The 24,299-nt window shown below is 39.6% G+C and overlaps 1 protein-coding gene and 1 long non-coding RNA gene across 2 annotated transcripts; both read right to left on the bottom strand.

The window, feature by feature from the left end:
• Positions 1–3,642: 3,642 nt before the first annotated feature.
• Positions 3,643–7,894, bottom strand: LOC147825654 (uncharacterized). The gene is made up of 3 exons (XR_015440210.1): positions 7,841–7,894; positions 4,536–4,684; positions 3,643–3,670 (listed from the first exon to the last, which is right to left on the bottom strand). It is a non-coding gene; the product is annotated as an uncharacterized LOC147825654 (long non-coding RNA).
• Positions 7,895–18,355: 10,461 nt separating this feature from the next.
• On the bottom strand, positions 18,356–24,282 carry Hhex (hematopoietically expressed homeobox). The gene is made up of 4 exons (XM_004838513.4): positions 23,818–24,282; positions 21,583–21,761; positions 21,331–21,381; positions 18,356–19,388 (listed from the first exon to the last, which is right to left on the bottom strand). Exons 1-4 carry the CDS (start codon positions 24,182–24,184, stop codon positions 19,167–19,169), a joined length of 819 nt encoding a protein of 272 aa, XP_004838570.2. The 5' UTR covers positions 24,185–24,282; the 3' UTR covers positions 18,356–19,166.
• Positions 24,283–24,299: the final 17 nt, after the last annotated feature.

Here is a 24,299-nt window from a genome sequence, read left to right as displayed (position 1 = left end):
AAATACATGAAAAAATGTTCAACATCACTGGTCATTCAAGAGATGCAAATGAAAACAACACTGAGATTCCACTTTACTCCGGAAAGAATGGCTGCTATCATGAAATCAACCAATAACAAATGCTGGTGGGGCTGTGGGGGAAAGAGGAACCCTTCTCCACTGCTGGTGGGAGTGTAGACTGGTGCAACCACTGTGGAAGTCAGTATGGAGAAACCTCAAAGAACTAGGACTGGAAGTCCCATTTGACCCCGCTATTCCACTGCTGGGGATCTTCCCCAAAGAATTAAAAGAATCATACCACAGTGATATATGTGCACCCATGTTCCTAGCAGCACAGTTTGTAATAGCTAAAACTTGGAAACAGCCCAAATGCCCATCAACTGGAGACTGGATCAAGAAAATGTGGTTTTTTCATAAAATGGAGTACTACTCAGCCATAAAAAATGAGAAATTAGAGACATTTATAGCTAAGTGGATGCACATTGAGGTGATACTCTTAAGTGAAATAAATAGGACACAGATGTGTAAATACTGAATAGTTTCTCTGGTGTGAGAAACTGAAAGTGTAAATAAGGACTAAATGTATAATAGGTCATGTGAAATAGGAAGAAAAGGGGCAAAGGGGAAGGAAGTGAGAGGGCTAGGGGAAAGGATAGAAGGGAATGGGATTAATATGAGAAAATGGAAAAATAGGAACAAAATCTTTGTAAATAGGGAGGAATGGAGGGGTTGGAGGGAGGGTTGGGCAAGGGTGAAAAATAAGAACCAAGAGAGACTATGTAAAGTTGCAAATTTCCAATGATGAATGTCATTATATTGTATACCTAAAATGTACCAATGATTAGAATGAATAATCGATAATGTAAAATAGGAAGAAAAGGCCAAAGGGGTAGGGGTAGTGGGAGGGGCAGGGGAAAGGAAAGAAGGGAAAGGAAAAATGCTGAGAAATGGAAAAAATGGAAATAAAGCCTTTGTAAATAGGGAAGGGTGGAGGGTGTGAAGGGAGGGCTAGGAATGGGGAACAAATAAGAACCAAGGTGCATTATGTAAAGGTACAATTCCCAATGAGAAATGTAATTGTGTTGTACACCTACAATGTACCAATAAAAGAATTTAATACAAAAAAAAAGCCAAAACAAAAACAACTGGGGTTACAGCTCAGTGTGAAGGCCCTGAGTTCCTCCCTAGCACTGTACAGAAAAAAATAAAATCAAGTGAAATAAAATTTAAATCACCACTAAAATTTATGTCCACCTGTCCATCCCAAACCACAAAATGTGAACTTATTTGGAAATAGCGTTTGCAGTTAAATTAAGACAGCATTATACTGGAATAAGATGGGCCCTAAACCCAGTAACCTATGTCCCTAAAAGAAGACGGCACGATGAGGCAGGTGAGAGAAGGCCATGCAAAACTGAGGCAGGAATTGGAGCAATATACCTGCAAACCAAGGAAAGCCAACAATTTGCAAGAGCAAGCAGAAGCTTAAAAGAAGCACAAAAGAATTCTCCCTTAGCACCTTCAGAGAGAATATAACTCTCCAATACTCTGTTTTCAGACTTATACCTTACAGAACTGTGGGGCAATAAATTTCTGTTGTTGTAAGTTACCAGGTTTGGCCAGGTGTGGTGGAGCAAGTCTGTGATCCCAGCACTTGGGAAGCTAAGGCAGGAGGATTGCCTCAAGTTCGAGGCCAGCCTGGGCATCATAGTGAGTTCCAGGCCAGCCTGGGCTTTATAGCAAGACCCAGTCTTTAAAAAAAAATTTTTTTACCAGGTTTGTGGTAATTTATGGCAGCTTTAGGAATCTGAAAATTTTGACAGTTTCTTATTTAATTAAACTGACATTTATTGTACAACTCAGGAGTCCTATTCCTAAATATCTTTCTAAAGAAAGTGGAAGTTATGCTCTCACAAAATCCTTTACATGAAGCCAGCTGTGGTGGTGCACACCTGTAATCTCAACACTCTGGGAAGCTGAGGCAGGAGGATTGCAAGTTTGAGTCCAGCCTGGGCAATTTATCAACTTAGCAAGATACTGTCTCAAAGTAAAAAATAAAGAAAAGGACTGGGAATGTAGCTCAGTACAAAGCCCTGGGTTCAACCCCCCAGTACCAAAAACAGAACAAACAAAAACTTTACATGAGCTGTTTTAAACAGCTTTCTTTGTAATCACGAAAATCTGGAAACAATCCAAATATCCTTCAAGTGAAAAATAGACAAAACAAACTGTAGTGTATCCATATTATGAAATATACTCAGGAATAAAAGGAATTAACTGCTGACAGTCATAAGAACACAGATGAATCTCAAATGAAATGCATTATACTAAGTGAAAAAAACACATGCAAAAATCTTCACACTGCATGGTTCTATTTATATGACATTCTGAAAAAGGCAAGACTATAGAGAGATAGAACAAACAAGTGGTTACTAGGGATGGGGCTGAGAAGAGAGGTTGACTACAAAGGGGCGGCACAAAGAGGGAATTTCTTGGAGTGCTTGAATTGTTCTGCCTCCAAGGTGTGGTGGTGGTTACAGAACCTCATGCACTTGTCAAAACTTACAGAACTGTACAGCAAAGAAAGAATTTTACTATGTGTAAATCATAAATAAATAGAAACTACATCAAGGATTTAGAAATAGTTGCTGATATGATATAAATATTGTGTTGTTGCATTTAATGTCTTGCACACTTAAGATTGAAAAATCTTTGTTGTATATAGATTTTATCCATCTAAGGAGAATGAGACTTTCTCAACTACAATTTAATTCAAAACACCTTCTAAATATCACCCACACTCAGTAGTTTCCCACCTAGTGAAAGACGATGGGAGCTCTTGGTATTGACAAGGCAGAGGACTTCAACAGGAACCACTTTTGAGTTGTTGTGATAATAAATCAGATTTGTGTAATTTTCTCAAAATAGATAATAACCTCAAAACATCCATCTGAAGAAATAAGATCACAAAAAGAGGAAGGCAGAGGAGGATGCAAAACTATCTGAGCAGTCACAAGCCTCACAAAAATGAAGTTTTAAATGTGAAAAGAAAAATGAGTTTCAGTACATTTATCAGCCAGTGGGTTACCAATTAAGAAATGTTCACTAGTACAAACAGATTTTCAACCTTTTTGTTTACCTAACCTTTTGTAAACCTAAAGTAAACAACATTATTAAGCTTCAGTAATCCTTTCTTTTGACAGACAGTATTCATAATTCTTAAGAAAGTGGACACAGGGCAGGGGATTTAGCTCAGTGGTTCCACTGCCTGCCTTGCAAGCACAAGGACCCAAGTTCAATCCCTGGTACCAAAAAAAAAAGAAAGAAAGTGGATGTAGGAGTTGGATAATCTTGGTTTTAATCCTAGACTTACAACCAAATTTGTAACCCTGGACAAATTGTTTAATTTTTTAAGTTCAGGTACCAGTATTTACATTATAGAATTATATAATTCAGAACAAAATTGCATAGCCTTGTTATATAATCATCACAGAAATTATATAATATAATTTAATCACACACATTATATAGCAGAATGTATACTAAGGTTTATGGTAGAATTTGGCATATCTTAAGCCCTTAGCCAAAACAGTCTTGAAAAAGAACAAGGCGGGGGATGCAGCTCAATGGCAGAATACTTACATAGCATGTGAAGGCACTGGACTCAATTCTAGTATAGCCAAAAAAAGAAAAAGAGAAAGAAGAACAAAGATGAAAGACCCACACTTCCCGAATTCAAAACTTACTACAGAACTATAGTAGCCAAAACCATATGGTACTATAAGAATAGACATTTGGACCGATGAACTTAGAACTGAAAGTCCAGAAATAAACCATACATTTATGACTAATTGATCTCCAACAAGTGTGCCAGATGCTTTCAATGGAAAAAGAATAATCTTTGTAAGTGATGCTGGAACAACTGGATATTTGAGTGTAAAAAAATGAAGTTGGATCCTTATCTCATAACATACCCAAAAATTAACTCAAAACAGATCTACAACTTAAATAGAAGATATAAAATCATAAAACTTTTGGAACAAATCATAGGAGTAATTCTCTATGAACTTAGATTTGTCAATGGATTCTTAGATATGACGCCAAAAGCATGAACAACAAAAGAAAAATAGATTGAACTTCATCAAAACTAAAAACTTGTGCATCAAAAAACATTATTTAGGGGCCAGGGATTTAGCTCAGTGGTTTCACCGCCTGCTGTGCAAGCACAAGGACCCGAGTTCTATCCCCGGTACCAAAAACAAAACAAAACAAAAAACATTATTTAGAAAGTGAAAAGACAATCTAGAAAGTGGGAGAAAATCTTTGCAAATTATGTTGTGTAATATACGGCATGGTATCCAGCATATACAGAGAACTCTTACAACTCAACAAAAGACAACTCAATTTTTAAATTGGCAAAAGACATTTCTCCAAGGAAGATACACAAATTTCAAATAAGCACATTGAAGATGCTGAACATTTTAGTCACTAGGGAAATGCAAATCAAAAATGAGATATCACTTATACAGCCATACCTATGAAGTTTTGGTTCTTCTCTTCTCTTCTCTTCTCTTCTCTTCTCTTCTCTTCTCTTCTCTTTTCTCTTCTTGGTAGTGGGAATCAAACTCAGGGCCTTGTGCTTGCCAGGTAGGCTCTATGCCACTGAGCGACATCCCTGGCCCATCTATGAAGTTTTAAAGAAATGGAAAATAATCACTGGTGAAGGTGGGGAAATTGGAATCCTTTTACTTTGCTTTGGGAAATGTAAAATAGTGCAGCTACAATGGACAACAGTTTGGCAGTTCTTCAAAAAGTTAAATACAGAATTACCATATGACCTAATAATCCCACTCTCCAGTATATACCCAAAAGAATTTAAAACAAATACACAAATAGGGCCAGGGATTGAGCTCAGTGGTTTCGCTGCCTGCTGTGCAAGCGCAAGGACCCGAGTTCGATCCCTGGCACCAAAAAAAACACCAAAAACAAAAAAACAAAAAAATACACAAATATTTACTCATGCAAGTTCATAGCAACCCTATTCACAGTAGTTAAAATGTAGAAACAACCAAAATGCCCATCAACTGAGGAATGGATACACAAATTTTAAGTATGCACATACAATAGAATATTATCCAGCTATAAAAAAGAATGAAGCACTGATATATGCTACAACTTGGATGAACCTTGAAATATTATGGTAATGTATTAAAAACTACACACAAAAATCACATATTGTAGTATTCCATTTATGTGAAACATCCAATATAGGTAAATCTAGAGAGACAGAAAGCAGGTTGGTAGTGGCCAGGGACTGGAGGAAACACAGAATGGAAAGTGACTACTTAATGGGTTTTATTTCAGAGTGATGAAAATGCTTTCAAATTAGATAAAGGTGATGGTTTACACAATGTTGTGAATGTACTAAATGCCACTGGACTGTTCACTTTAAAAATGTTTAAGGTGCACAGGTAATGGGGAACAAAATAAGAACTAAGATACATCATGTACAGGTACAAGCACCCAGTGATAAATGTAAATGTATTGTTTACCTAAAATGTACCAATAAAAGAATTTAAGGAAAAAAATGTTTAATCTTAGCTGGGCATAGTGGTGCATGCCTATAATCCCAGCACTTGGGAGGCTGAGGTAGGAGGATCATTGCGAGTTTGAGTCCAGCCTTGGCTGCATAGTGAGTTCAAGACCAGGCTGGACTGCATAGTGAGAACTTGTCTCAAAAACAAAACAAAACTAAAAAAAACACTTTAAAAAAAGCTTAATCTTGTCAAATAAATTTTTCCTTAACAAATTTTTTAAGTTGAATGAGCATGAATTATGATGACATTTATAAAGATTTAGAAAAAATACAAGGCTTAAGTAAGTGTTAGTTATTTTTTCCCCAGCCTTTGCCTTATTTTTTCTTGAAAAAGATTTTCACTAAACTGCCCAGACTGGACTTGAAAGTGTGATCCTCCTGCCTCAGTCTCTCAGAGTACTGGAATTACAGGCATGTGGCATCACGCCTGGCTTTATATTTTTAATCTAAGTTTTTTTCTAATACAATACTGAAGTAGCTAAATTTAAAATATGAACGGACTGGAGGGCAAGACTTGCTCCCACATGTTAAAAGATTCAGTCAGTGACACACATAAGGCTTTCTAAGTTCTATGCCTGTTAAGTTTGGTGCTTTGTATGTCTGACAGTCCATTCATCCATAGCACCAGAGTCGTGAACAGGACAATCCAATGCCAATGCTAGTTGTTATCTATTTTAAAAGCCAGCCCACACCTTAGAAGAAGGAAAATCTGTGTAAGGAAGAGCTGAAGCTCTTATCCTTCTGATGCAAAAAGTAAATTCTAGTCCCAGCTGGGCCACAGATATAGTACAAGCTACAGAAAACAATTATAAGATCACTGTAATTAGTCCAGAAACCAATGTGTTTTTAGACATTTAATATAGGAAAAAGACTAAAAAGAAATGAGTATAGAACAAATAGGACATTTGGTTCAATATTTGAGGGGAAAAGTGGGGTTCCTCACTTGATACTGTAGAGCAAAATAACTAGCAAGCAATTTAAGCATTAAATGAAAAATGAGGATGAGGAAGGAGAAGAAAGAAAAAGTCTTGGGGAAGATTTTTTATGCAGGCATGTTCATTTGCTCTCTAAATGATGCAAGTTCATCTATTTGTCTAACTTTAACAAAAATAGAAGAAATCATAAAGGGGACCTTGTTACATTTGACTACATCTATTACCTGTTTTTCCACATTAAAAGCATAAATGCATTTCTAATAACTATGAAACATTTTGCAATAATTGGAAGGCAAAAGTTCATCATATTCCCCAACCAAAAGAGTTCAAATAAATGCATAAGAAAGGGGCAAAGACATGAAAGCCAATATGCTAAAGAAGAAAAAGAAAATTGATTTGGTGTGTGAAATAATTCAACTTTGGGGCTAGGGATTTAGCTCAGTGGTACCACAGCCTCACAAGCGCAAGGTCCTGAGTTCGATCCCCAGTTCAAAAAAAAAAAATTATTATAAGTGCTCACTTCGGCAGCACATATAATAATTCAACTTTGGTTATAATAAAAGACATAGACTAAGATATATCATGTACAAGTACAAATCTCCAATGATGAATGTGATCATAATGTATACCTAAAATGTACCAATAAAGTTAATTTTTTTAAAAAGCATGGAATATAAAACAAATATGTCGTTCATTACTATTCAACTAGAAAAATCACATTTTCCAATGGTGGAGTGATGCTGGAAATGAGCCCAGTGTTCCACTGATATAATATGGCAGAACTTTCCCAGGAAATTTCAGTGTTTTCAAATATTCATCCCTGTGGCTCAATGAATCACTGAAGTGATAGCAATTGTGCTCATGTTAGAAAATGTTATAATAACAAAACTGACGGTGTAGCTCAGTGGGAGAGGGGTTGCCTAGCACAGAAGAAGACCTAGGTGCAATCCCTAGCACCACAAAATAAACAAATACATACATACATACATACATACATACATACATAAATATCTAACAACCCAACAAAGAAAAAAGAATTTACTGCATCACTACATAAGAACACATCAGGCAATCATTAAAATGGTGTTTATAAAACAAAATATTTATATTTACATAAAATATTAAATACTTAAAACAAGGAATAAAACTATGTTTAGTATAATCTAAATTATGATAAAATATAGCAACTAAATTGGTAATATCTATTTAGATTAAAAATGCATTTATTATACTTCAATTCTACTTCTAGGGATTTGTTCTAAATATGCCAGAGCAGAAATGAAAGACATATAATGGGCCTGAGATTTACCTCAGTGGTACTGCACCTGCCTTCCAAATAAGGTCCTGGGTTCAATCCCCAGTACTGGAAAAAAAAAGAAAAGAAAGAAAGAAATGAGAGACATACAAGGTATTATTTTTTATTTTGGGTGGGGGGTTGAGAAAAGGTCTCCCTATATAGTTTATACTGGTCCTGAAATCACTATATAGTCCAGGCTGGCCTTGAACTTATGGGAATCCTCCTGCCTCAGCCTCCTGCCTCAGCCTCCTGCCTCAGCCTCCTGAGTGCTGGGATTACAGGCATTGCCACCATACACAGGTTACAAGATATTTATTGCAGCATTGCTTGGAATAGCACAAGGCTGCAAACAACCAAAATGTACATCAAATTAGCGAAATTCAGACATAAAATATAACTCAGGCCCCCCCCGCCAAAAAAGACGGAGGCAGAGAAAGAAAAGTTCTAACTATACTGATAGGTAAAAGTTTTAAGATCTATTGCTCAATAAAAAAAAGCAAGATGTAGAAATGAATGAAATATTTGGCACTGTGCTGGTGTACGTGGATGTAGAGACCACTGCTGGAGGGAGACTACCAAGGACAGCAACAAGAAATGGCCTCTGATGGGGAGCCTGATGGCTAGGGGATACGGACACTTTGTTTTTACTCTGTTGATTTTCCTATTATTTACACTTCTATTATTACATATTAATTACATTAATTATTACCTACTCAAAAGTAATGTTAAGATTCAAATGTCAAAATTCTAAAGTACTATATGTATAAACACAAGGGAAAAACAACTAAAGGAAATGTCTGAACACATCTATAAAGTTTAATCCCTGTTAGGATTATGGATAATTTGTTATTTTCTTCTACACATTTTTCTTTATTTCTCAAATATCCTACATTGAGAATGTATGGCTGTCATAACACAAAAAAAATTTTAAGAAAATTAAAAAGTTAAAATTATTTTAGATAGATCAATAGAGTTAGATCAACAAATAAAACATTTTGCTCACGTGTTTTTTTAAAAATGTTGATCAAACCCAAGCCCTTTATTTTAGGATGAGGAAACAGGATAAATGACATGTCCAAAGTCACAATGCTGCTTAACAGCAAACCCAAGAAGAAAGTGCGGGCCACTTTTCCATAGCAGCTTTGTAATTATAAACTGCAAAGCAACCAAAAAATAAAAGTAGAATGGAATGCAAAATAAATTCCTAAAAATACTCAACTAAAATACTATAACTACAGAGAGACCCATGTCCAGAGTTTAAATAATTTTGAGATTTTTTTACTTAACTCCTTAGGTTTTTTTATCATGAATAATGATGGATAATAAAATGAACAAGTGAATTGCAGAGAGTTGTCTTAAGAAGATATGTGTGTGTGTATATATATCTCCTACCTGAGTGGGAAAAAATAACCAATAGCTAAGTAACTGGTATTTCACCCCTTGTAATATGTAAAAGGTTGCATTAATCTGTTTATTGACAACCAGATGTATGCCTTTTTGCTTTCCTTCCTTCTGTGTACCTAGGAGACTCAGAACAACACATGGATCATGTCTTTTGAAAAATAGTTAGAAAATGTGAGCATCATTACTTGTAAATTTTATGATACGATTTTTATATTTAGATATAATATTTAAAGTAGCACAAGGGGGCTGGGGCTGCGGCTGTAGGTAGCTCAGTGGTAAAGTACTTGCCTAGCCTGCTGAAAGCCCTGTGTTCAATCCTCAACACTGGGAAAAAAAAGTAGCATGAAAATCACATAACGGACTACTATATAGTATTTAAGGGTGAACAAAGAACTACATATGATAACATTAACAAATTTTACTAACAAAAAACTAAAGAAATGGGAAACAAAAGAAAATATTGTGTAATCTCATTTTTATGATGTTCAAAAATCAGCAAATGAATCTACATCATCTGGAATCAGGACAGTGTTGCCCCTTGGGGGTGGAGGTGAGGGTATAGGTGAGTTAGAGGGGGACAATAAGGGAACTTCTAGGGACCTAGTAATTTTTTGTTATATGAATTCCAACTACATGCTGTATTCATTTTCTAACCTCTACACCTATCATTTGTATATATTTGGTGTGTTATACCTTAGTAAAGTTTCCTTAATAATAAAAATAAAATCAACAAGTCCATTTTTTTTCCTCTTCTCATATTTTTTCCTTTCCCTTTTTTCCCTTCCCCTACCCCTCCCAATTCCCCTGCTCTTTTAGACCTTTTCTTCCTGTTACACAATATCAGATATACATTTTTTGAATTACTATATTAAGATCTAGGAGACATTACCACAGATTTTACAGAATTTAAAAGGATATAGAAAGCATATTACAAAAATCTTTTTTGAAATAAATTTGACAACTTCTAAGAAGTAGCTTAGAAGAAGACAAATTAATGAAACTAACTCTGGAGGAAATATAAAATTTGAATAGCACCTATTAAAGAAAGTATATTCCTAGCTTGAAAACCTACCTATATAACAACAGCAGGCTCATAAACATTTTAACTGATAAATTATAACAAACATTTAAAGCAGAAAAAAGAAGGAACACTTCTCCCCTCATTTTAGGAACTCAACATTGTGCTAATCCTAAAACTGGATAAAGATAATAGAAGAAAAAAGTATGAATATAGATAGAAATTTGTTTAACAAAACAAACTATTAGAAGTCAGATCTGGCAGGATGTAGAAAGTGGTTTTATTATAGGGATGGCAGTGTTGGTTCAGCATTGGAAGATCCACCCCCCAAAGTCATCATTTTAACAGAGGAAAGGAGAAAACCATATGATCCTGTCACTAGTTGGAGAAAAAGTATGGACTAAATTCTACAGCTGTTCATGGTAAAAGCTATCAGGAGACTAGAAGTAGAACAGAACCTTCTCAGCAGATCAAAGACATGTACTCCATACTTTCAACAAAAATTCCTTCTATGAATGGAGACGATACAATGCTTTCTCCCTAAAGTGGGGAACAAGGGCATATATGCCTATCTGTCCATTAGACTTTGAAACATAGGTCTAAACCAAAATAGTCTGGCAATAAAATGACACAATTAGGATAGGATTGGCAGGGCAGAAGTAAAATCTTTATATGTAGATGAAATGATCATCTACAGAGAAAATACTAAGAAATCTCTAGGAGCCCCTAGAACTTGTACTTGAATTTAGCAGGATTAGAAAACACAAGGTATATATAAAAATTCAGGTCTGTGTATACTTGCTATAAATGAAGAACTGGATATTGAAATTTAAAAGTTATGTAGGAGTACAAAGGACCCAGAAAAGCCAAAAACAAAAACAAAAACAGTGTTGGAAGACGTTTAGCACCCCATTTTAAGACTTCTTCTAAAGCTACCGTAATCAAGGCAGTGAAAAGAAAATGGAAACAAGGTCTTTGCAAATAGGGAAGGGTGGAGGGGGTGAAGGGAGGGCAAGGGAAGGGGGAAAAAAATAAGAACCAAGAGACTCATGTAATGGCATAAGATCCTAATGATGAATGTAACTGTATTTTATACCTAAAATGTACCAATAAAGTTAATGGAGGAAAACAAAAAAAACAAGTCCATATTTTAGAAATGATTTCAAGCCAGGCATGGCTGCACACGAGCCTGTAAACCCAGCACTAAGGAGGCTGAGGCAGGAGGATCACCATGAGTTCGAGGCCAACCTGGGGCACACGGTGAGTTCAAGGTCAGCGTGGACCACTTATCGAGATCCTGTCTCAAAACAAAACAAAGCAAACCAAGAAACGATTTCATTGTTTAAAATGTATATTTTACAAATATAGTATTTTTAAAAAAACTTTCTGAAAAGTAAAGTATATGCAAATGTAAATGTATTTTAGTGCATCATGTTCAGACAGGATGAGTAATACTAAATAATATATATACCAGGAATTGCATGCTTAAATTCTCTGGTCACCATTAGTACTGTCTATTTCTTAATGCCTGAAATAACATCTAAACAAGGGGCAGCTGCTTCTGGAAAAATGGTATTTAGGTGATTTTAAAGACCTTAATGAGATCAGGTAATTGCTTGGTGAAGCTAAAAATTTCACCTTCAATTAACTAATCAACAGCACCATACATCATCATAACTATCTCACGCCCTTCCACCTACGTACCATCAAGTCAATATATTGGAGGCAGGTGTCTAAGAAACCACTTCCTCTGGATGTCTCAACCTGTACTCAGGGGACATTTTTTAAACATTTATTGAATTAGTCTGGTCTAATTTACAATTAATGGAAAGTCTGTCATAATGCAGATTCCATAAGCAGCTAAGAAAGCCAAAACTTTGAACCAGTGTGTGACACAAACACACTTTGCAATCCGTGAAATACTTTCAGAAATCATTTAAAAATGATTTGGGTTTCCTGCTTCCATTTGCTTAAAGGATGATGCTGATTAAAAATAATAACAGGCTACCCCAAAAGGTGTCACTTTCTGGTATATTTTAAATAAAACTCTTGATTGAAATTGAGAAGTGTGAATTGGACATTGAATGAAATTGCCAAGTCTGAAGGGAAAGATAGTCAATAAAAACCACAGAAGCACTTCCTCTTCAAATGTGTGCCAGTAAGAGTGGGGGTGGGGGAGAACATCTTTTAGTGCTTGTTTAAGTTTAAACAGACAAAACCTATCCTTCCTCACTGGTGGCCCCTGTCTGGCACAGACTCTTTCTCCAGCCCTTGAAACCACTACTTACTATGATTTCTTCCGTACTCCTGAAGTCATCTAGGAAAGCCATGTTTCTGTGTGGCCGAGGAAAGGAAATGTAATGAGGATGCAGGACTTGGGGAGGGAAGAAAATCTCTCTTCTCTCTTTAGGGGAGGGTACGCAGCCTTCACTTTAATTCTGTAGTATAATATTTATTACAGCTTACTGCGTGCCACAGTGCTAGATGCTGGTGACAGTAATAAGCCACCACACTGGTATGTTCAGTTTTTTTTGGAATACACATCAATGTGTCCGACAAAATAAGTATGATATTAAGCAGTTTATATGTTGGGAAAGTAACAAAAACCAGAAGCAGACTCTTTAATGCTTTGAAAGTTTTAAAGTGTATTTTATTATGTTCACTTCCCCCAGAAAATCAGAGAGAAATGGTGCCCCAATTGGCTCATTTTCCCAGGATAATAGAATAACATGCTATGTTCACCAAAATTGTCTATCCTGTACATTCTATTGTAATCCCTTCCAGATTTAATGCTATACTTGAACTAAGGAAAAAAACTAAGTAAGATGAAAAAAACCCCTCAGTTCTCTTCTCACAGTTAGAATAAGACCTGACTTGATGCCTTTTCAGGAGTGCAACACATTAAAAGAGGAAGCTCTCATTACAGCATTGGCTGCATATAGTAATTGAGGTCTTGAGTTTAACTTCTTGGTGACAGTTTCCTTATCTAGAAAATGGGGCTGATAAAAGGATCTACCTTGTAGGCTTGTTTCAAGTATTAAATAAAGCATGTAAAGAATTTATATAGCCAGGTGCTGTGGCGGTGTCTGTAATCCCAGTATTCTGGCAAACTAAGGCAGGAAGATTGCAAATTCAAGCCCAGCCTGGGCAATTTAGCAACTTGGTGAGACCCTGTCTCAAAATTTAAAACAGTTTTTAAAGGCCTGAGAGTGTAGCTCAGTGTGAAGGCCCTGGGTTCAATCCTCAGTCAAAGAAACAAACAAGAAATAACAACAAAAACCCACTTTACATATATGTATATATGTTCATTTGTTTCATACAAAGTTACCTAGAACCTATTTTGCATCAGGCTGGAGATATACAGCCCTGAATAAGGCAGACAAAAATATCTACTTCAGGGCACTATCATAGCACTGAAGAGAGATACATAATAAATCAGTAAAAATATTAGATCCAAGTGTAATAAGTAAATAGAGAAACAGTAATTATGGGAAAGGACAAGGAATAGGTGTTGATGATTGTAAATAGGATGGCTAGGGAAGGCCAAGCCTGAGGGAGAGGAGATAGAGAGTCATTAGGTTATTCAAAGAAAGAGGGTTCCAGACAGAGGAAACTTCCAAACACAAAAGTAAAGCATGGCAAAGAGACCTACATGGGCAGAAGGGGAGAATATAGGTCCAGAATCCTTTACCCAGACTTCTGCCATCCAAAAACTTTTGAAAATTCCATGCCCCTTTCAACTTCTAGCATGAGGACATGACTATCCCTCTTCAAAAGCAGCATTCTATTTCCTCTTCTCTGCATGAGGAGCTCTTGCAGATTCCACCACAGCACCTTGTGCCTGCCTTTCCTTGCAATATCTCTCTGCAACTCCTTTACACCCCTAGTGCTACCAAGTATCTGGGCTCTAGAACACTGGGATTGTCATAATGTCATTATCATCACTTATTTTGGTCCCTCCAAAAAGCTAAAGGACTGTTCCTCGAGGGATAGGAGCAGTATGTTAGGACTCCAGCCACATCTCCTGCAGACAAGATTCTCACTTCAGCTGAAAGCTGAACACTTCTGCATAAACATTTCTGCATGTTGGCCCTAACAGTAATATCTAATGAAGAACAATTAGTCATTTTCTATTCTTTTGAGAAAATAAATTAAATGAGGATAAAGAATAGGGGGGTGGTATGAATAAAAAGAAGAAAAAAAAGTGGAGAAAAGAGGAAGGATGGAAGGACATAATTAAACTATAAAAGAAAAATATAAACAAAATTGAAACAAACTCAACAGACATTCTCTTCCTACAAGTGTTTATGAACATGGAAAGGAACCCTTTATCATTGACTCTTTCCTGTACTTATTCATCTGAGATATGTTTTCAGGAAGTGAGGTTTTTAATTTGTATGATTTTTCATGGAGGGAAGCCGGAGAGGGGAGCAAAGGGGAACATAAAAAAATTAAGATCTGTTATGTACGTGTAACAACTCTTCACAATGAACGTGATCATTATGTGCAAATAAACACGTACTAATAAAAATAAATATAAAAAAAGATTTTTCAGTAATACCAACCTCCCTTTTCAGATTAAAAAACTCCAAAAACTGGTTAGAAAATATGCATTAAACAAAAATTTTAAAGTATTAAGTGACGTCATTGCCTTTCTCCCTTGAAACTGATAATAAAATTTTTTTCTTCTTTTTCTCCTTCTTCTTTTTTAAACCAGCTACACAGGAAGGTGTTGGTTGGCCTCAAAAACCTTGTTGCGACCCGGATGCTCCAAAGTCAAGATCCTCCACAGACAGGAAATGCCTTTGCCAACTCCAAAGTCTCCTTCCAGCAGCCCTCTCCATTGTCTAAGGAGATTTGTGTACATCTGACTTCTGAAGGTTTCCCCCCTGCAACTGAATCAAAGAGCTATCTCAAAAGAAGAGACTCACTGGTGCTTTCTAGCTTTTCTGGCTAACATTTGGCACCCATTGGGTGCCAGGTATTAATGCCACTCCAGGGGAGGCCCTCAACCAGCAAAGGAGGTGCAGAGGACTTCACCTGCCCTAGTGCCATCTCTGTTCTTATCCACCACAGTATAAATTCCGTAGAGACAGGGCTTCCTAAAGCCACATCTGAAGGAGTAGCTGCTATTCTGTAGACCTTGGAGCTAATACTTTGGTGGGTGGGAGGAATCTACGAAGTGTTTGTCATCAGGGTTTAACAACAATATCAAAAAAATATATCAAGGGACAAAATTAGATTAGACACAGAGAATCCAGCTGGGATTTCATGAAACTCAATGGGATGAAAAGTAACTGTTAACACAACGTGTGAATATTTTGACCACAAGATACCACACTAGCCATTTAGAAACATCCTGGGTGGCTAGTTTTCCATATTCTGTCCCATGTTACCGTTAGTCACATAACTATCACTTCTGATCAAAGATTTAAAAGACTGTTATTAGATTTTAAAGAAAAGTAAAAGGATGACCTTTTAAGTGAAATGGGAATTTTGGTGCACTCTGTCCCCAGCAAAGTGCATTTTCCTCCCAAGTCCAAATATTCAAGTTTGCTTGAATTCCTGCCCTCCCCCCATTTAACTAAGATGAATATTCACAGTAATAAAACCACAAACACTAAGTTTGTCAGAAATGTTGAAAGAGAATAGGTACTTTCACTATCAGAGATGGTTTCCTCTTTTCCCACAAGATGTCTTATCAGCTTTCACCCTGAGAAAACCATAAAAAGTAAGAAAAAGAAACCTTATGCAATAGTTCTCTAAATAAAATACTACACAACAGGCTAGTCATCCCTAAAAGTGATGTTGTTTAAAGAGTCAAAGTACATCATCCAACAAAATCAATATCCTATTAAGTTAGCAAGGTTTCTGAATATCAAAGAGCAACAAACTGAATAACTTAAAGTATAAGTACACGACCCAGGGGATTAATCACACACTGTCATGGTGAAATTAGGGCAATTCTTCCAATCATTAACGTTTTGCTTACAAAAATGTGCTTTTCTGTTTGTCTTTCTGCTAAATGATAACCGTTTTCAAGTTGAATCTCCTGATAAAAAGAGTTAAAAAACAAGACAGGAGCTGTGCTGTAAAGGTCATACATGCCGCTTCAACATGAAATAGCCAAAAGACAAACAAATAAAAAAATGCCTGGATTGTAGGAAGAATTTGTAAATATTCACTGGCAGTCTATAATAGGGCACTTTAGAAATGCTAATGCCAACTTGCATCCTGAGAATACTGTACCTCTTCCAGTTAACATGCTCTTGATTCTTAAGGACATGTTTAGTTTAGACTGTGAGCAACTTGAAAAGAATTAGGGTTAGCTTTAAATTGGAAAATAGCCTGGATTAAGGAATTGTCAACTTTAAAACAAGACTTCACTCCTCAAGTTTTCAAGTATCAATCAATACATGGTGTTTCTCTGCTTAATAGTCATGATACAGTTACTCATAAGAATAAATATTAACCAGAGGTTATCTGCAGAGGAAAAACACACGTACAGATTTCAGGATTACTTTAATTTAATTCTAGGTCCACAAGCCTTCCATTCTCCAAAAATCTGATACACACAGTCCCTATTTCAGATAAGATTGATTATGGCCTTTGAAACCTTGATGTAACTTGAAAGCTTCGAGTCAGCAGCTGATGGGAAGGAAAACTCTCCCACTGGGTGGCTGTTTTGAGCTCTAATACGGGGAGAAAATGTAGAATGGGGGGAAAATCAAGAGCATGAACTGAGTTGGCAAATGGGGAGCAGGAGAAGTCGTGTATTTCAGCTAGACCATCTTTGTTCTACAAATGAAAGCAATGAGGCCAAGAACTAAAACTCCAGTGCAAATCTTCAAGTTTCCAGGCCTATCCACATCTCTCTGCCTAAGAATCAGCACTCAGTCTCGAAAATCAAAAACACCTGCAATTCCAGGGGCTTTTGTAGAAATCTGCGGAGGGAAGATGTAGCAATCTGCTAAGAGAAATGATTTTTTCACTGTCTTTGCCTGAGGGTCCACATCTGGGCAGCCACATCCCTTGTCAGCCAGATCAGGGTAGAGTCATTCTGTCCCAAGGCCTCACCCAGTTTCACCACAACTGGAGGGTTGCATGGAGGGAGAGATTTCTAGGCCTCTTCCCCACAGGTCTTTGTTGTGGTTTTTCTGGAATGCCAAAGACCTGATGTCCCAGCTAAACAGGGAGGTGGCTGCAGGCTAGCCATATCCAGGACTGTTAGAAGCCTCAGATATGTCCCCCTTTGTCTCAGCACCTTCATTTTCCTAAGTCCCACAATAACCGGTCTTGCACCCTGAACCCTCCTCTAGCCATTAAACTTCACTGCTACCACCCAGGACACTCCCTGGTTCCCATAATCTCTCTCCCTCCTCCTCCCTCTCAGCTCCAACCCCCAACCCAAGGTTGAGCTGTCCCAGTTGCTACCCACACTAAAAGCACCTTAGACAATGGTTCTCAAAGTGTGCTCTGGGCACCAGCAGCTTTGGCAAAACCCACACTCTTGTAGAAACTCAAATTCTCTCTCCCATCCTAGAGCTACCAATCTGAGCTCTGGGGATGATGGGGCAGAGAGTTTCAAGCCCCGTTGGTGATTCTGAAGCTGCCTCAGCAGGAGAATCCTGCCTTGACGCTACCTCTCCGCTCGCCCCAACCCCGGCGGCTTGGCCTAGCAGAGGGGCTCCGGAGCCTTCACGGATGACGCGGTGTTGACTCACATCGGTCAAGGTCAGCGGCCCGGACCAGCCGCGCTGCCCAGGACGATCGATGGGCTCGGGCGAACCCGCCTGCCTCTGCTTGCCGGGCCAACTCGTCCATTTCGGAAAGGAGGGTAGGAGATATCCGGCTAGCAGAAGCCGCACCCAGCACCCCCACCCCACCCGGCTCCCGCCAAACTCCAAACTCACATTCGAGGGACCCTAGTCCACCACGCCAGTCCGCTGCGCCGCCAGGATGCACGGAGCGAGAGGCCCAGAGAGCTCCGCGCCCAGAATTCCCAGTCCCAGAGCACCCCCCTGGCACCCCGGAAGGTATTCTAAGAAAAGGTGTGTGTTTTGGGTTTGTTTGTTTTAAACCCAGAGAATGTGATGTCTCACAAGGTCAGTCGTCTCAAGGACAGATTTATTTTATAGACAATGAACTCATTTTAAAAAATTCTGGCCATTGTTTTTACAGTGAACAATTCTATATACACGTTATACACACTGTCTGATGTAAAACACAATATCTACAATCTACTTACACTTAATCTGGAATTTCTAGTTCATCTGAGATTGTTAGTCACCGATGAGTCAGTTTCTCTGCCTGTAGGACAGCACTATCCTCTTAACACCTCTGTCAAACAGGTACTAAGTGATAGAGCAAAGCAAGTATTTAAGAGCCTTATCAGCTCTGCTCTGAATTGGTTGTGGATTTAAGGCAACAGTTAAGAATATCATATAAAAGTAAAGACCATTTCCTTTTAAAGTATTCCAAGCTGCCTGAAATATGGGCCCCTTTTCCAAGGCACTGGATTTGAGGGTGCTTTCTGCTTTGCCATTAAGTAGGACGTAAATACAGATTACAGAGTCATTCAAGAAGAGCCCATTAAAATCTTTAAAATTATAACTTAAAAAATTTAACAAAAGTTCAAAATTACTTTTTATAAATAGAAATAACAATTTACTTTTTTTCTAAAAAGGGCATGAATTTTTATCAAAACAACCTAAAATCAGTACATACACCATTTGTTAAATTAAAATTAAGGCTTCAAGGTAACTTTTCTAATTAACCAGTGCACCAAAAATTTTTAGGTATCCAGAATACTAGAAAATGGGTTTTCCTTTCTCTTATAGTTTTCCAGTTCTTCTGTGAAGAATTTCTACAGCAAAATGTTACTTCCCAGTCCAGTTTTTTGAATGCTGGTGACCATCATCCAGCGTTAAAATAGCTTTTATCGCCTTCAATGTCCACTTCCTGGTCAGAATTCTCTGAAATCTCTGAATCAAGGTCTTCCTGGGAGGCAGGGGAGGGTGAACACTGTGAACTATCCAAAGAAGCACCTTTATTCTCTTCACTGGGCAAGTTTTGCCTCTGGTCGCAGGGATTGTCCAAACTTTCCAGTTCCTCCTTTTTATTGCTTTGAGGGTTCTCCTGGATGAAAGGGATGAAAATGGAAATAGGTAGGACCATGAAATATGGAGAAGAGGCGTATATCAAAATGTCTTTTCATCCTGCACCATACTTTTTTCGTTTATTAAATGTTTTCAGTTATAATCTTTTCATTTGGAAAATACATTGTGATTCTTTCTTGATTTGAAAGAAATAAAAGTATGAATCACAAATATAAGTGTAAATGTACTGTATCAATGGAACACTTAATCCTTTTATACCTAGTGCCCCACTTTTGGAATGGCATGTAACAATGGAACATAATAAAAAATTTTCTCTTCAAATTCTTATTCCTTGAATTTTCTAGATAACATATGAATTTCATGTAGAAATTCAAAAAATTGCAACCTTCAGCATAAACAGTTAATACCACCCTAGACCCATGGTGTCAGGATTCTTAAAAATTTGAGGGGGAAAACTCAAATCACAACAGCTGCACATTATCTTCATTCTTTAAATATTTAAATCTTGCCAATTAACACAGGCTTATAGACATTTTAAGAACACAAATGTTAGGGATTGGGGCCTGTACAAGGCCCCAGATTCAATCTCCAGCACTTCCTCCCACCCCAAAGTGGTGAATTAAGAAAGTTTCCAAATTATTAGATTGAATTATTTTTCATTCATTTTCTAATGTAAATATACAAACATGTACACACAAATACATAGCAAGTGACAAAATCATGGCAAAGAAAAATATGTAAGTAGAAGAATGTTGCTGAGAAGGGAGAGAATTAACTAAAATTTGCTTAAAATCTAGAGGAAATTTCTGAAAAATATTCCCATATTATATAGAAACTATCCTCGGAAAAGTAGAAACAAGCCTTTGAACAAGAACTAAATAAGTTAGTGAATTTTTAATCCTGTGCTTGTCTAAAATGAATATTAATACTACACAGAAGAAAAATATGATATGCTGTTTTTTAAAACAATATAAAGTAATACATTCAAGTTTTCAACTGTGTAACAAATGCACAAGGTCAGAGCCTGAGAAGAAATCTGCAAACATGTAAATCATGTTAGAATAATAAAATTACGGAAATTTTATTTTCTGTTTTAAAATGATCTTTCTTTGGGATATCATCTTGTTCTTAATGGAAAAGTAATGATCAATAAATTTAACAACCCACATTAAATTTCCTCACCCATATTATTATTTCAAAATATTGTATTTATTGTTTAAAACGGGAAAATTAACAATTCAGCAATTGTCAGATAACTTTGGAAACATATCCAGATTAGGATATCAACAATAAATCTTCAGCTTTAAACAAATAGAGCTTCCTTAAAAACTGAATAGCCCTTTCCTTTTTATCATATATTGCGTAACAAGGTCACTGGAAGAAAGACTGTTAGAAATTTTAAACTACTTTCCAAACAGGCTTGGATATTTTCTTACATGTTTTATATTCATTTTAAGAGTTGGCATTAGATGGAAAATAATTTTTAAACTTTTTGATATTTTATTCTTCTTAAAGACAGCACAAACAAGACTTAAAGGTGTTTGTGTCCTTATATTTACCCTTGAGTTCTGCCGGGTTTTATTATGGCTGTGTAAAGAAAAGAAACAATTTTCTCCCAAAGATAACTGCTTAAATCATTTACTGTCAATTACTTTATCTTTCCTGCGTTAATTAGATAAACAACATATGGGGTTTATAAAACAATTAGCTGGGAGTTTTACTAGCCAGTGTGTGAAAACCCAAGCATAATTGATATAGGAACTGCATTAGGTGCTTTTAGCATTATTGCCACCTGAGCAACTCATCCTGAATTTCAGCAGGACTATTTGCCTTTTTAATCAAGGTGAAGAGGTTAAATAGTCTCTCAAATGACTTTTGCATACAACCCATAACAGGCCTCGCATTGAGATAACATGATACAAATATTTATTCCCATAGAAACAGAACTACTGCGTTGATACCTGTTTTAGTCTTCTCCATTTAGCGCGTCGATTCTGAAACCAGGTTTTGACCTACAGGAAAGAGAAAGAAAACTTATCAAGAGCCCAGAATCCGGAGGAACTTGGGCAGGAGAAGAGAAAGAAGCAGATCCGCGACTGGGGAGCCAACCAACCCTCCAAATATTGAACAGTATCTCAGTGCAACGTGGTTTCTCCCCATTCTGCTGCCCTTGGTCCTGGTGACCCCGGCCGCTCGAGCCAGGGGGCGCTTACCTGTCTCTCGCTGAGCTGCAGCATCTTGGCCAGACGCTTCCGCTCTGGCGGGGAGAGGTATTTCTGCGTTTCGAATTTCTTCTCCAGCTCGATGGTCTGGTCGTTGGAGAACCTCACCTGGCCACCTTTCCTTTTATGTAGAGGTCTCTGCAAGAAGGGACTCCAGAGCACCGGCTTGCCTAGCGCAAGGAGAGTAGTGGTTAGCAACCGCCCTGGAGCTGGAGCCCTCTGGGGCACCCTCTAGACCACCCTGGCGGTGGTGATGAAGTGAGGGAGAAGACGCAGGAAGCCACTCGACCTGACCTACTCATTACAACCCCAGCACAGGGACCCCACGGGCTCCCACCAACCAACACATACCCTGACACACGCAGACGAACACCCAAAGTCACAAACTACACTGTATAGGCACACACTGAGCACCTCGTACACTGGGACACACAATCTTCATACTGATGACTAGGTAAGAACACAAATCTTTTCATCCCCAAACAAATGCTCAATGCCGGCTGGGCTTAAAACACCATGACAACTCTTTCAAAAGTTGGTCTGGAAATTATGCACAACTTTTTGTACCTCTCAGTCCTCTCCGTTGCTGAAACGCGCTTTCCAGAGACGCTAGTGTGTGGGTTTTGGGGAGGAGTGGGGCTGCTACAGCACCCTGGGCCTGGCTTCGTGAGAAGCCCGGGTGCTGGGAGCCGCACTAGGCCGCGCTCGGAGCCTCCAATCCTGGCCTGAAGGCGCCGCGCCTCCTCTGATTTCACACTCGGCCCGCGGGGGCGGCCAGTTAAAACCACCCCATGGACTATGGCAACATTTCCGTCAATGTGTTTCCTGTTGGTCTATCACGAAAAACCCTTTGCTTCCTCCTGCGCGGTCCCAGAAGTCACCTAAGGAAACCCAGGGCGCGATCTGTGAAAACGTTCGTCCTCAAGCCTGGTCGGGCTGAGGGTCCGCTCCGGCCCCCACAGGGGACAGAGCCACCGGGGCCCTGGCACAAAACCCAGTAGGCTGGGATAAAAAAAAAAAACAAACACAAATATAGTAAATAGCCTTTTTAGAAAATGTAACTCACACATCCCAAATCTTGTTAGCGTTGAGAAGCCAAAGTGGACTAAGTTAGACTAGAGACCCTGCCATTATAATGCCGATGAAGCTGCCAATAACAGTGTTGATTTAAAACTCTGGTGGCCCAGGGGAAGCTCCCCTTTCCCTTAACTACCCTAGGGCTTCACATCCTAGGGGCCCCAAGGGCAACCCGCGTCCAGACATTTATGGTGGCTTATTTCTTAGGCTGCGCACGGACGGGGCAAGTCCCTCAAACTGCCCAGTGCGCTGCTCTTCCTAACTGGTGCCCGAGGTCTGCACTTTCCTGCTCTAAAGAGGTGTCCGTCAGTCCGTCCGTCGGTGCGTCTAAAGGCCTGTGCCTAAGCGCTTTGAAAGCTGGCATTGTTTTTTCGAGATTTTGCTTGCGTCAGGCTTCAGACTGGTGCAAAACAGCCTCGAGAAAAAAAAAAGGAAGCAACTGGTTATTTTAGCTGCCATAAAGTCACATCCCACACAGAGGAAATGAACAATATCAGAAAAACGGATCCCGGCTATCAGAAGTCGAGTGTTTCCTGAATTTGTCTGTATTGAGGATGTCGATAAAATAATCAGCAGCGTGCACTACTCCGGGGGAAGGGTCTGCTTCATGCAGCCAGGAAAACACTTAACAGCTTCTGAAACCAGATTTACTCCTATCGAGAAGTCAAGATTTCCTGTATGAACGGAAAGGGTCAGGCTCTTTCACTGCACAAGCTTGTTGAACCAAGTCCAGCCTCGTAACCGCCCGGGCCCGGCAGCTTCCCTGCCCTTCTGGGGCAGGGCCGGGGTGCCTGGACACCGTCCTCCCCGTCCGTGTTGCTGGGGTGCCCCACCCTGGGTGACACGCGCTGCCGCAGGCTGCCCTCCGCAGCCAGCTCCCGACGCCCTCCCAGGGCCGCGCGCCCCGACGCCTGCAAGGTGCAGGAAAACCAATCTGAGTCACTGTGCGGTTAGCGCGGGCTGCGCGCCCCCGGGGTTCGCGCCTCCAATCCCCGCGCGCGCCCGAGAGCCGCTTTTCAATCGTTTTGGCCACAACTTTCAATTGCCTCTCCCCTCCGCCCCCGCCGCCTCCCGGGCGCTGCCACCTGCCGGGTGGCGCCTTCCTAGCAGTCGCCTCTGCTTGGCCCCGCCGTGACCCGGCCGCCTTACCCAGGGGGTCGTGGCGGAGCAAGGCGTGCGTGTAGTCGTTCACCGTCCGCGGGAAGGGGTACAGAGGGCCTCCGAGGCCGCCCGGGCCGTAGGCGGCGGCCAGCGCGGCAGCGGGGTGGTGCGAGAAGGCTGGGTGGATCGGCGTGGGCTCGTACACCGGGGTCCGGTAGGAGGACACGAGGCTGGTGAAGGAGGAGTTGGGGGACGGCAGCGTGGGGGTGGGCGTGGGGGCGGCGGGCCCGCGGCCCAGGATGTCTTCGATGTAGAAGGGCGTCGGGTGCGCGGGCTGCAGCAGCGGGGTGGGCGCGTACAGGGGCACCCCCCCCGCCGCCGCCGCCGCCGCCGGCCCGGGGTGCGGGTACTGCATGGCTCCTGCGCTCCGGGCCCTCGGAGAGCTGCCAGCCCGCGCCGCGGTGCTACATTTATCGGCGCCCCGAGCTCCCGGCGATAGGCTCTGCCGGCCGCGGGGTGGGGCCGGGCTC

The sequence above is a fragment of the Heterocephalus glaber genome, unplaced genomic scaffold (assembly GCF_053883595.1).
Source record: "Heterocephalus glaber isolate CG9 unplaced genomic scaffold, H.glaber_assembly_v1.0 deba00001497, whole genome shotgun sequence".
NCBI classification, from domain to species: domain Eukaryota; kingdom Metazoa; phylum Chordata; class Mammalia; order Rodentia; family Bathyergidae; genus Heterocephalus; species Heterocephalus glaber.
This window is presented reverse-complemented; position numbering and strand designations above follow the sequence as displayed.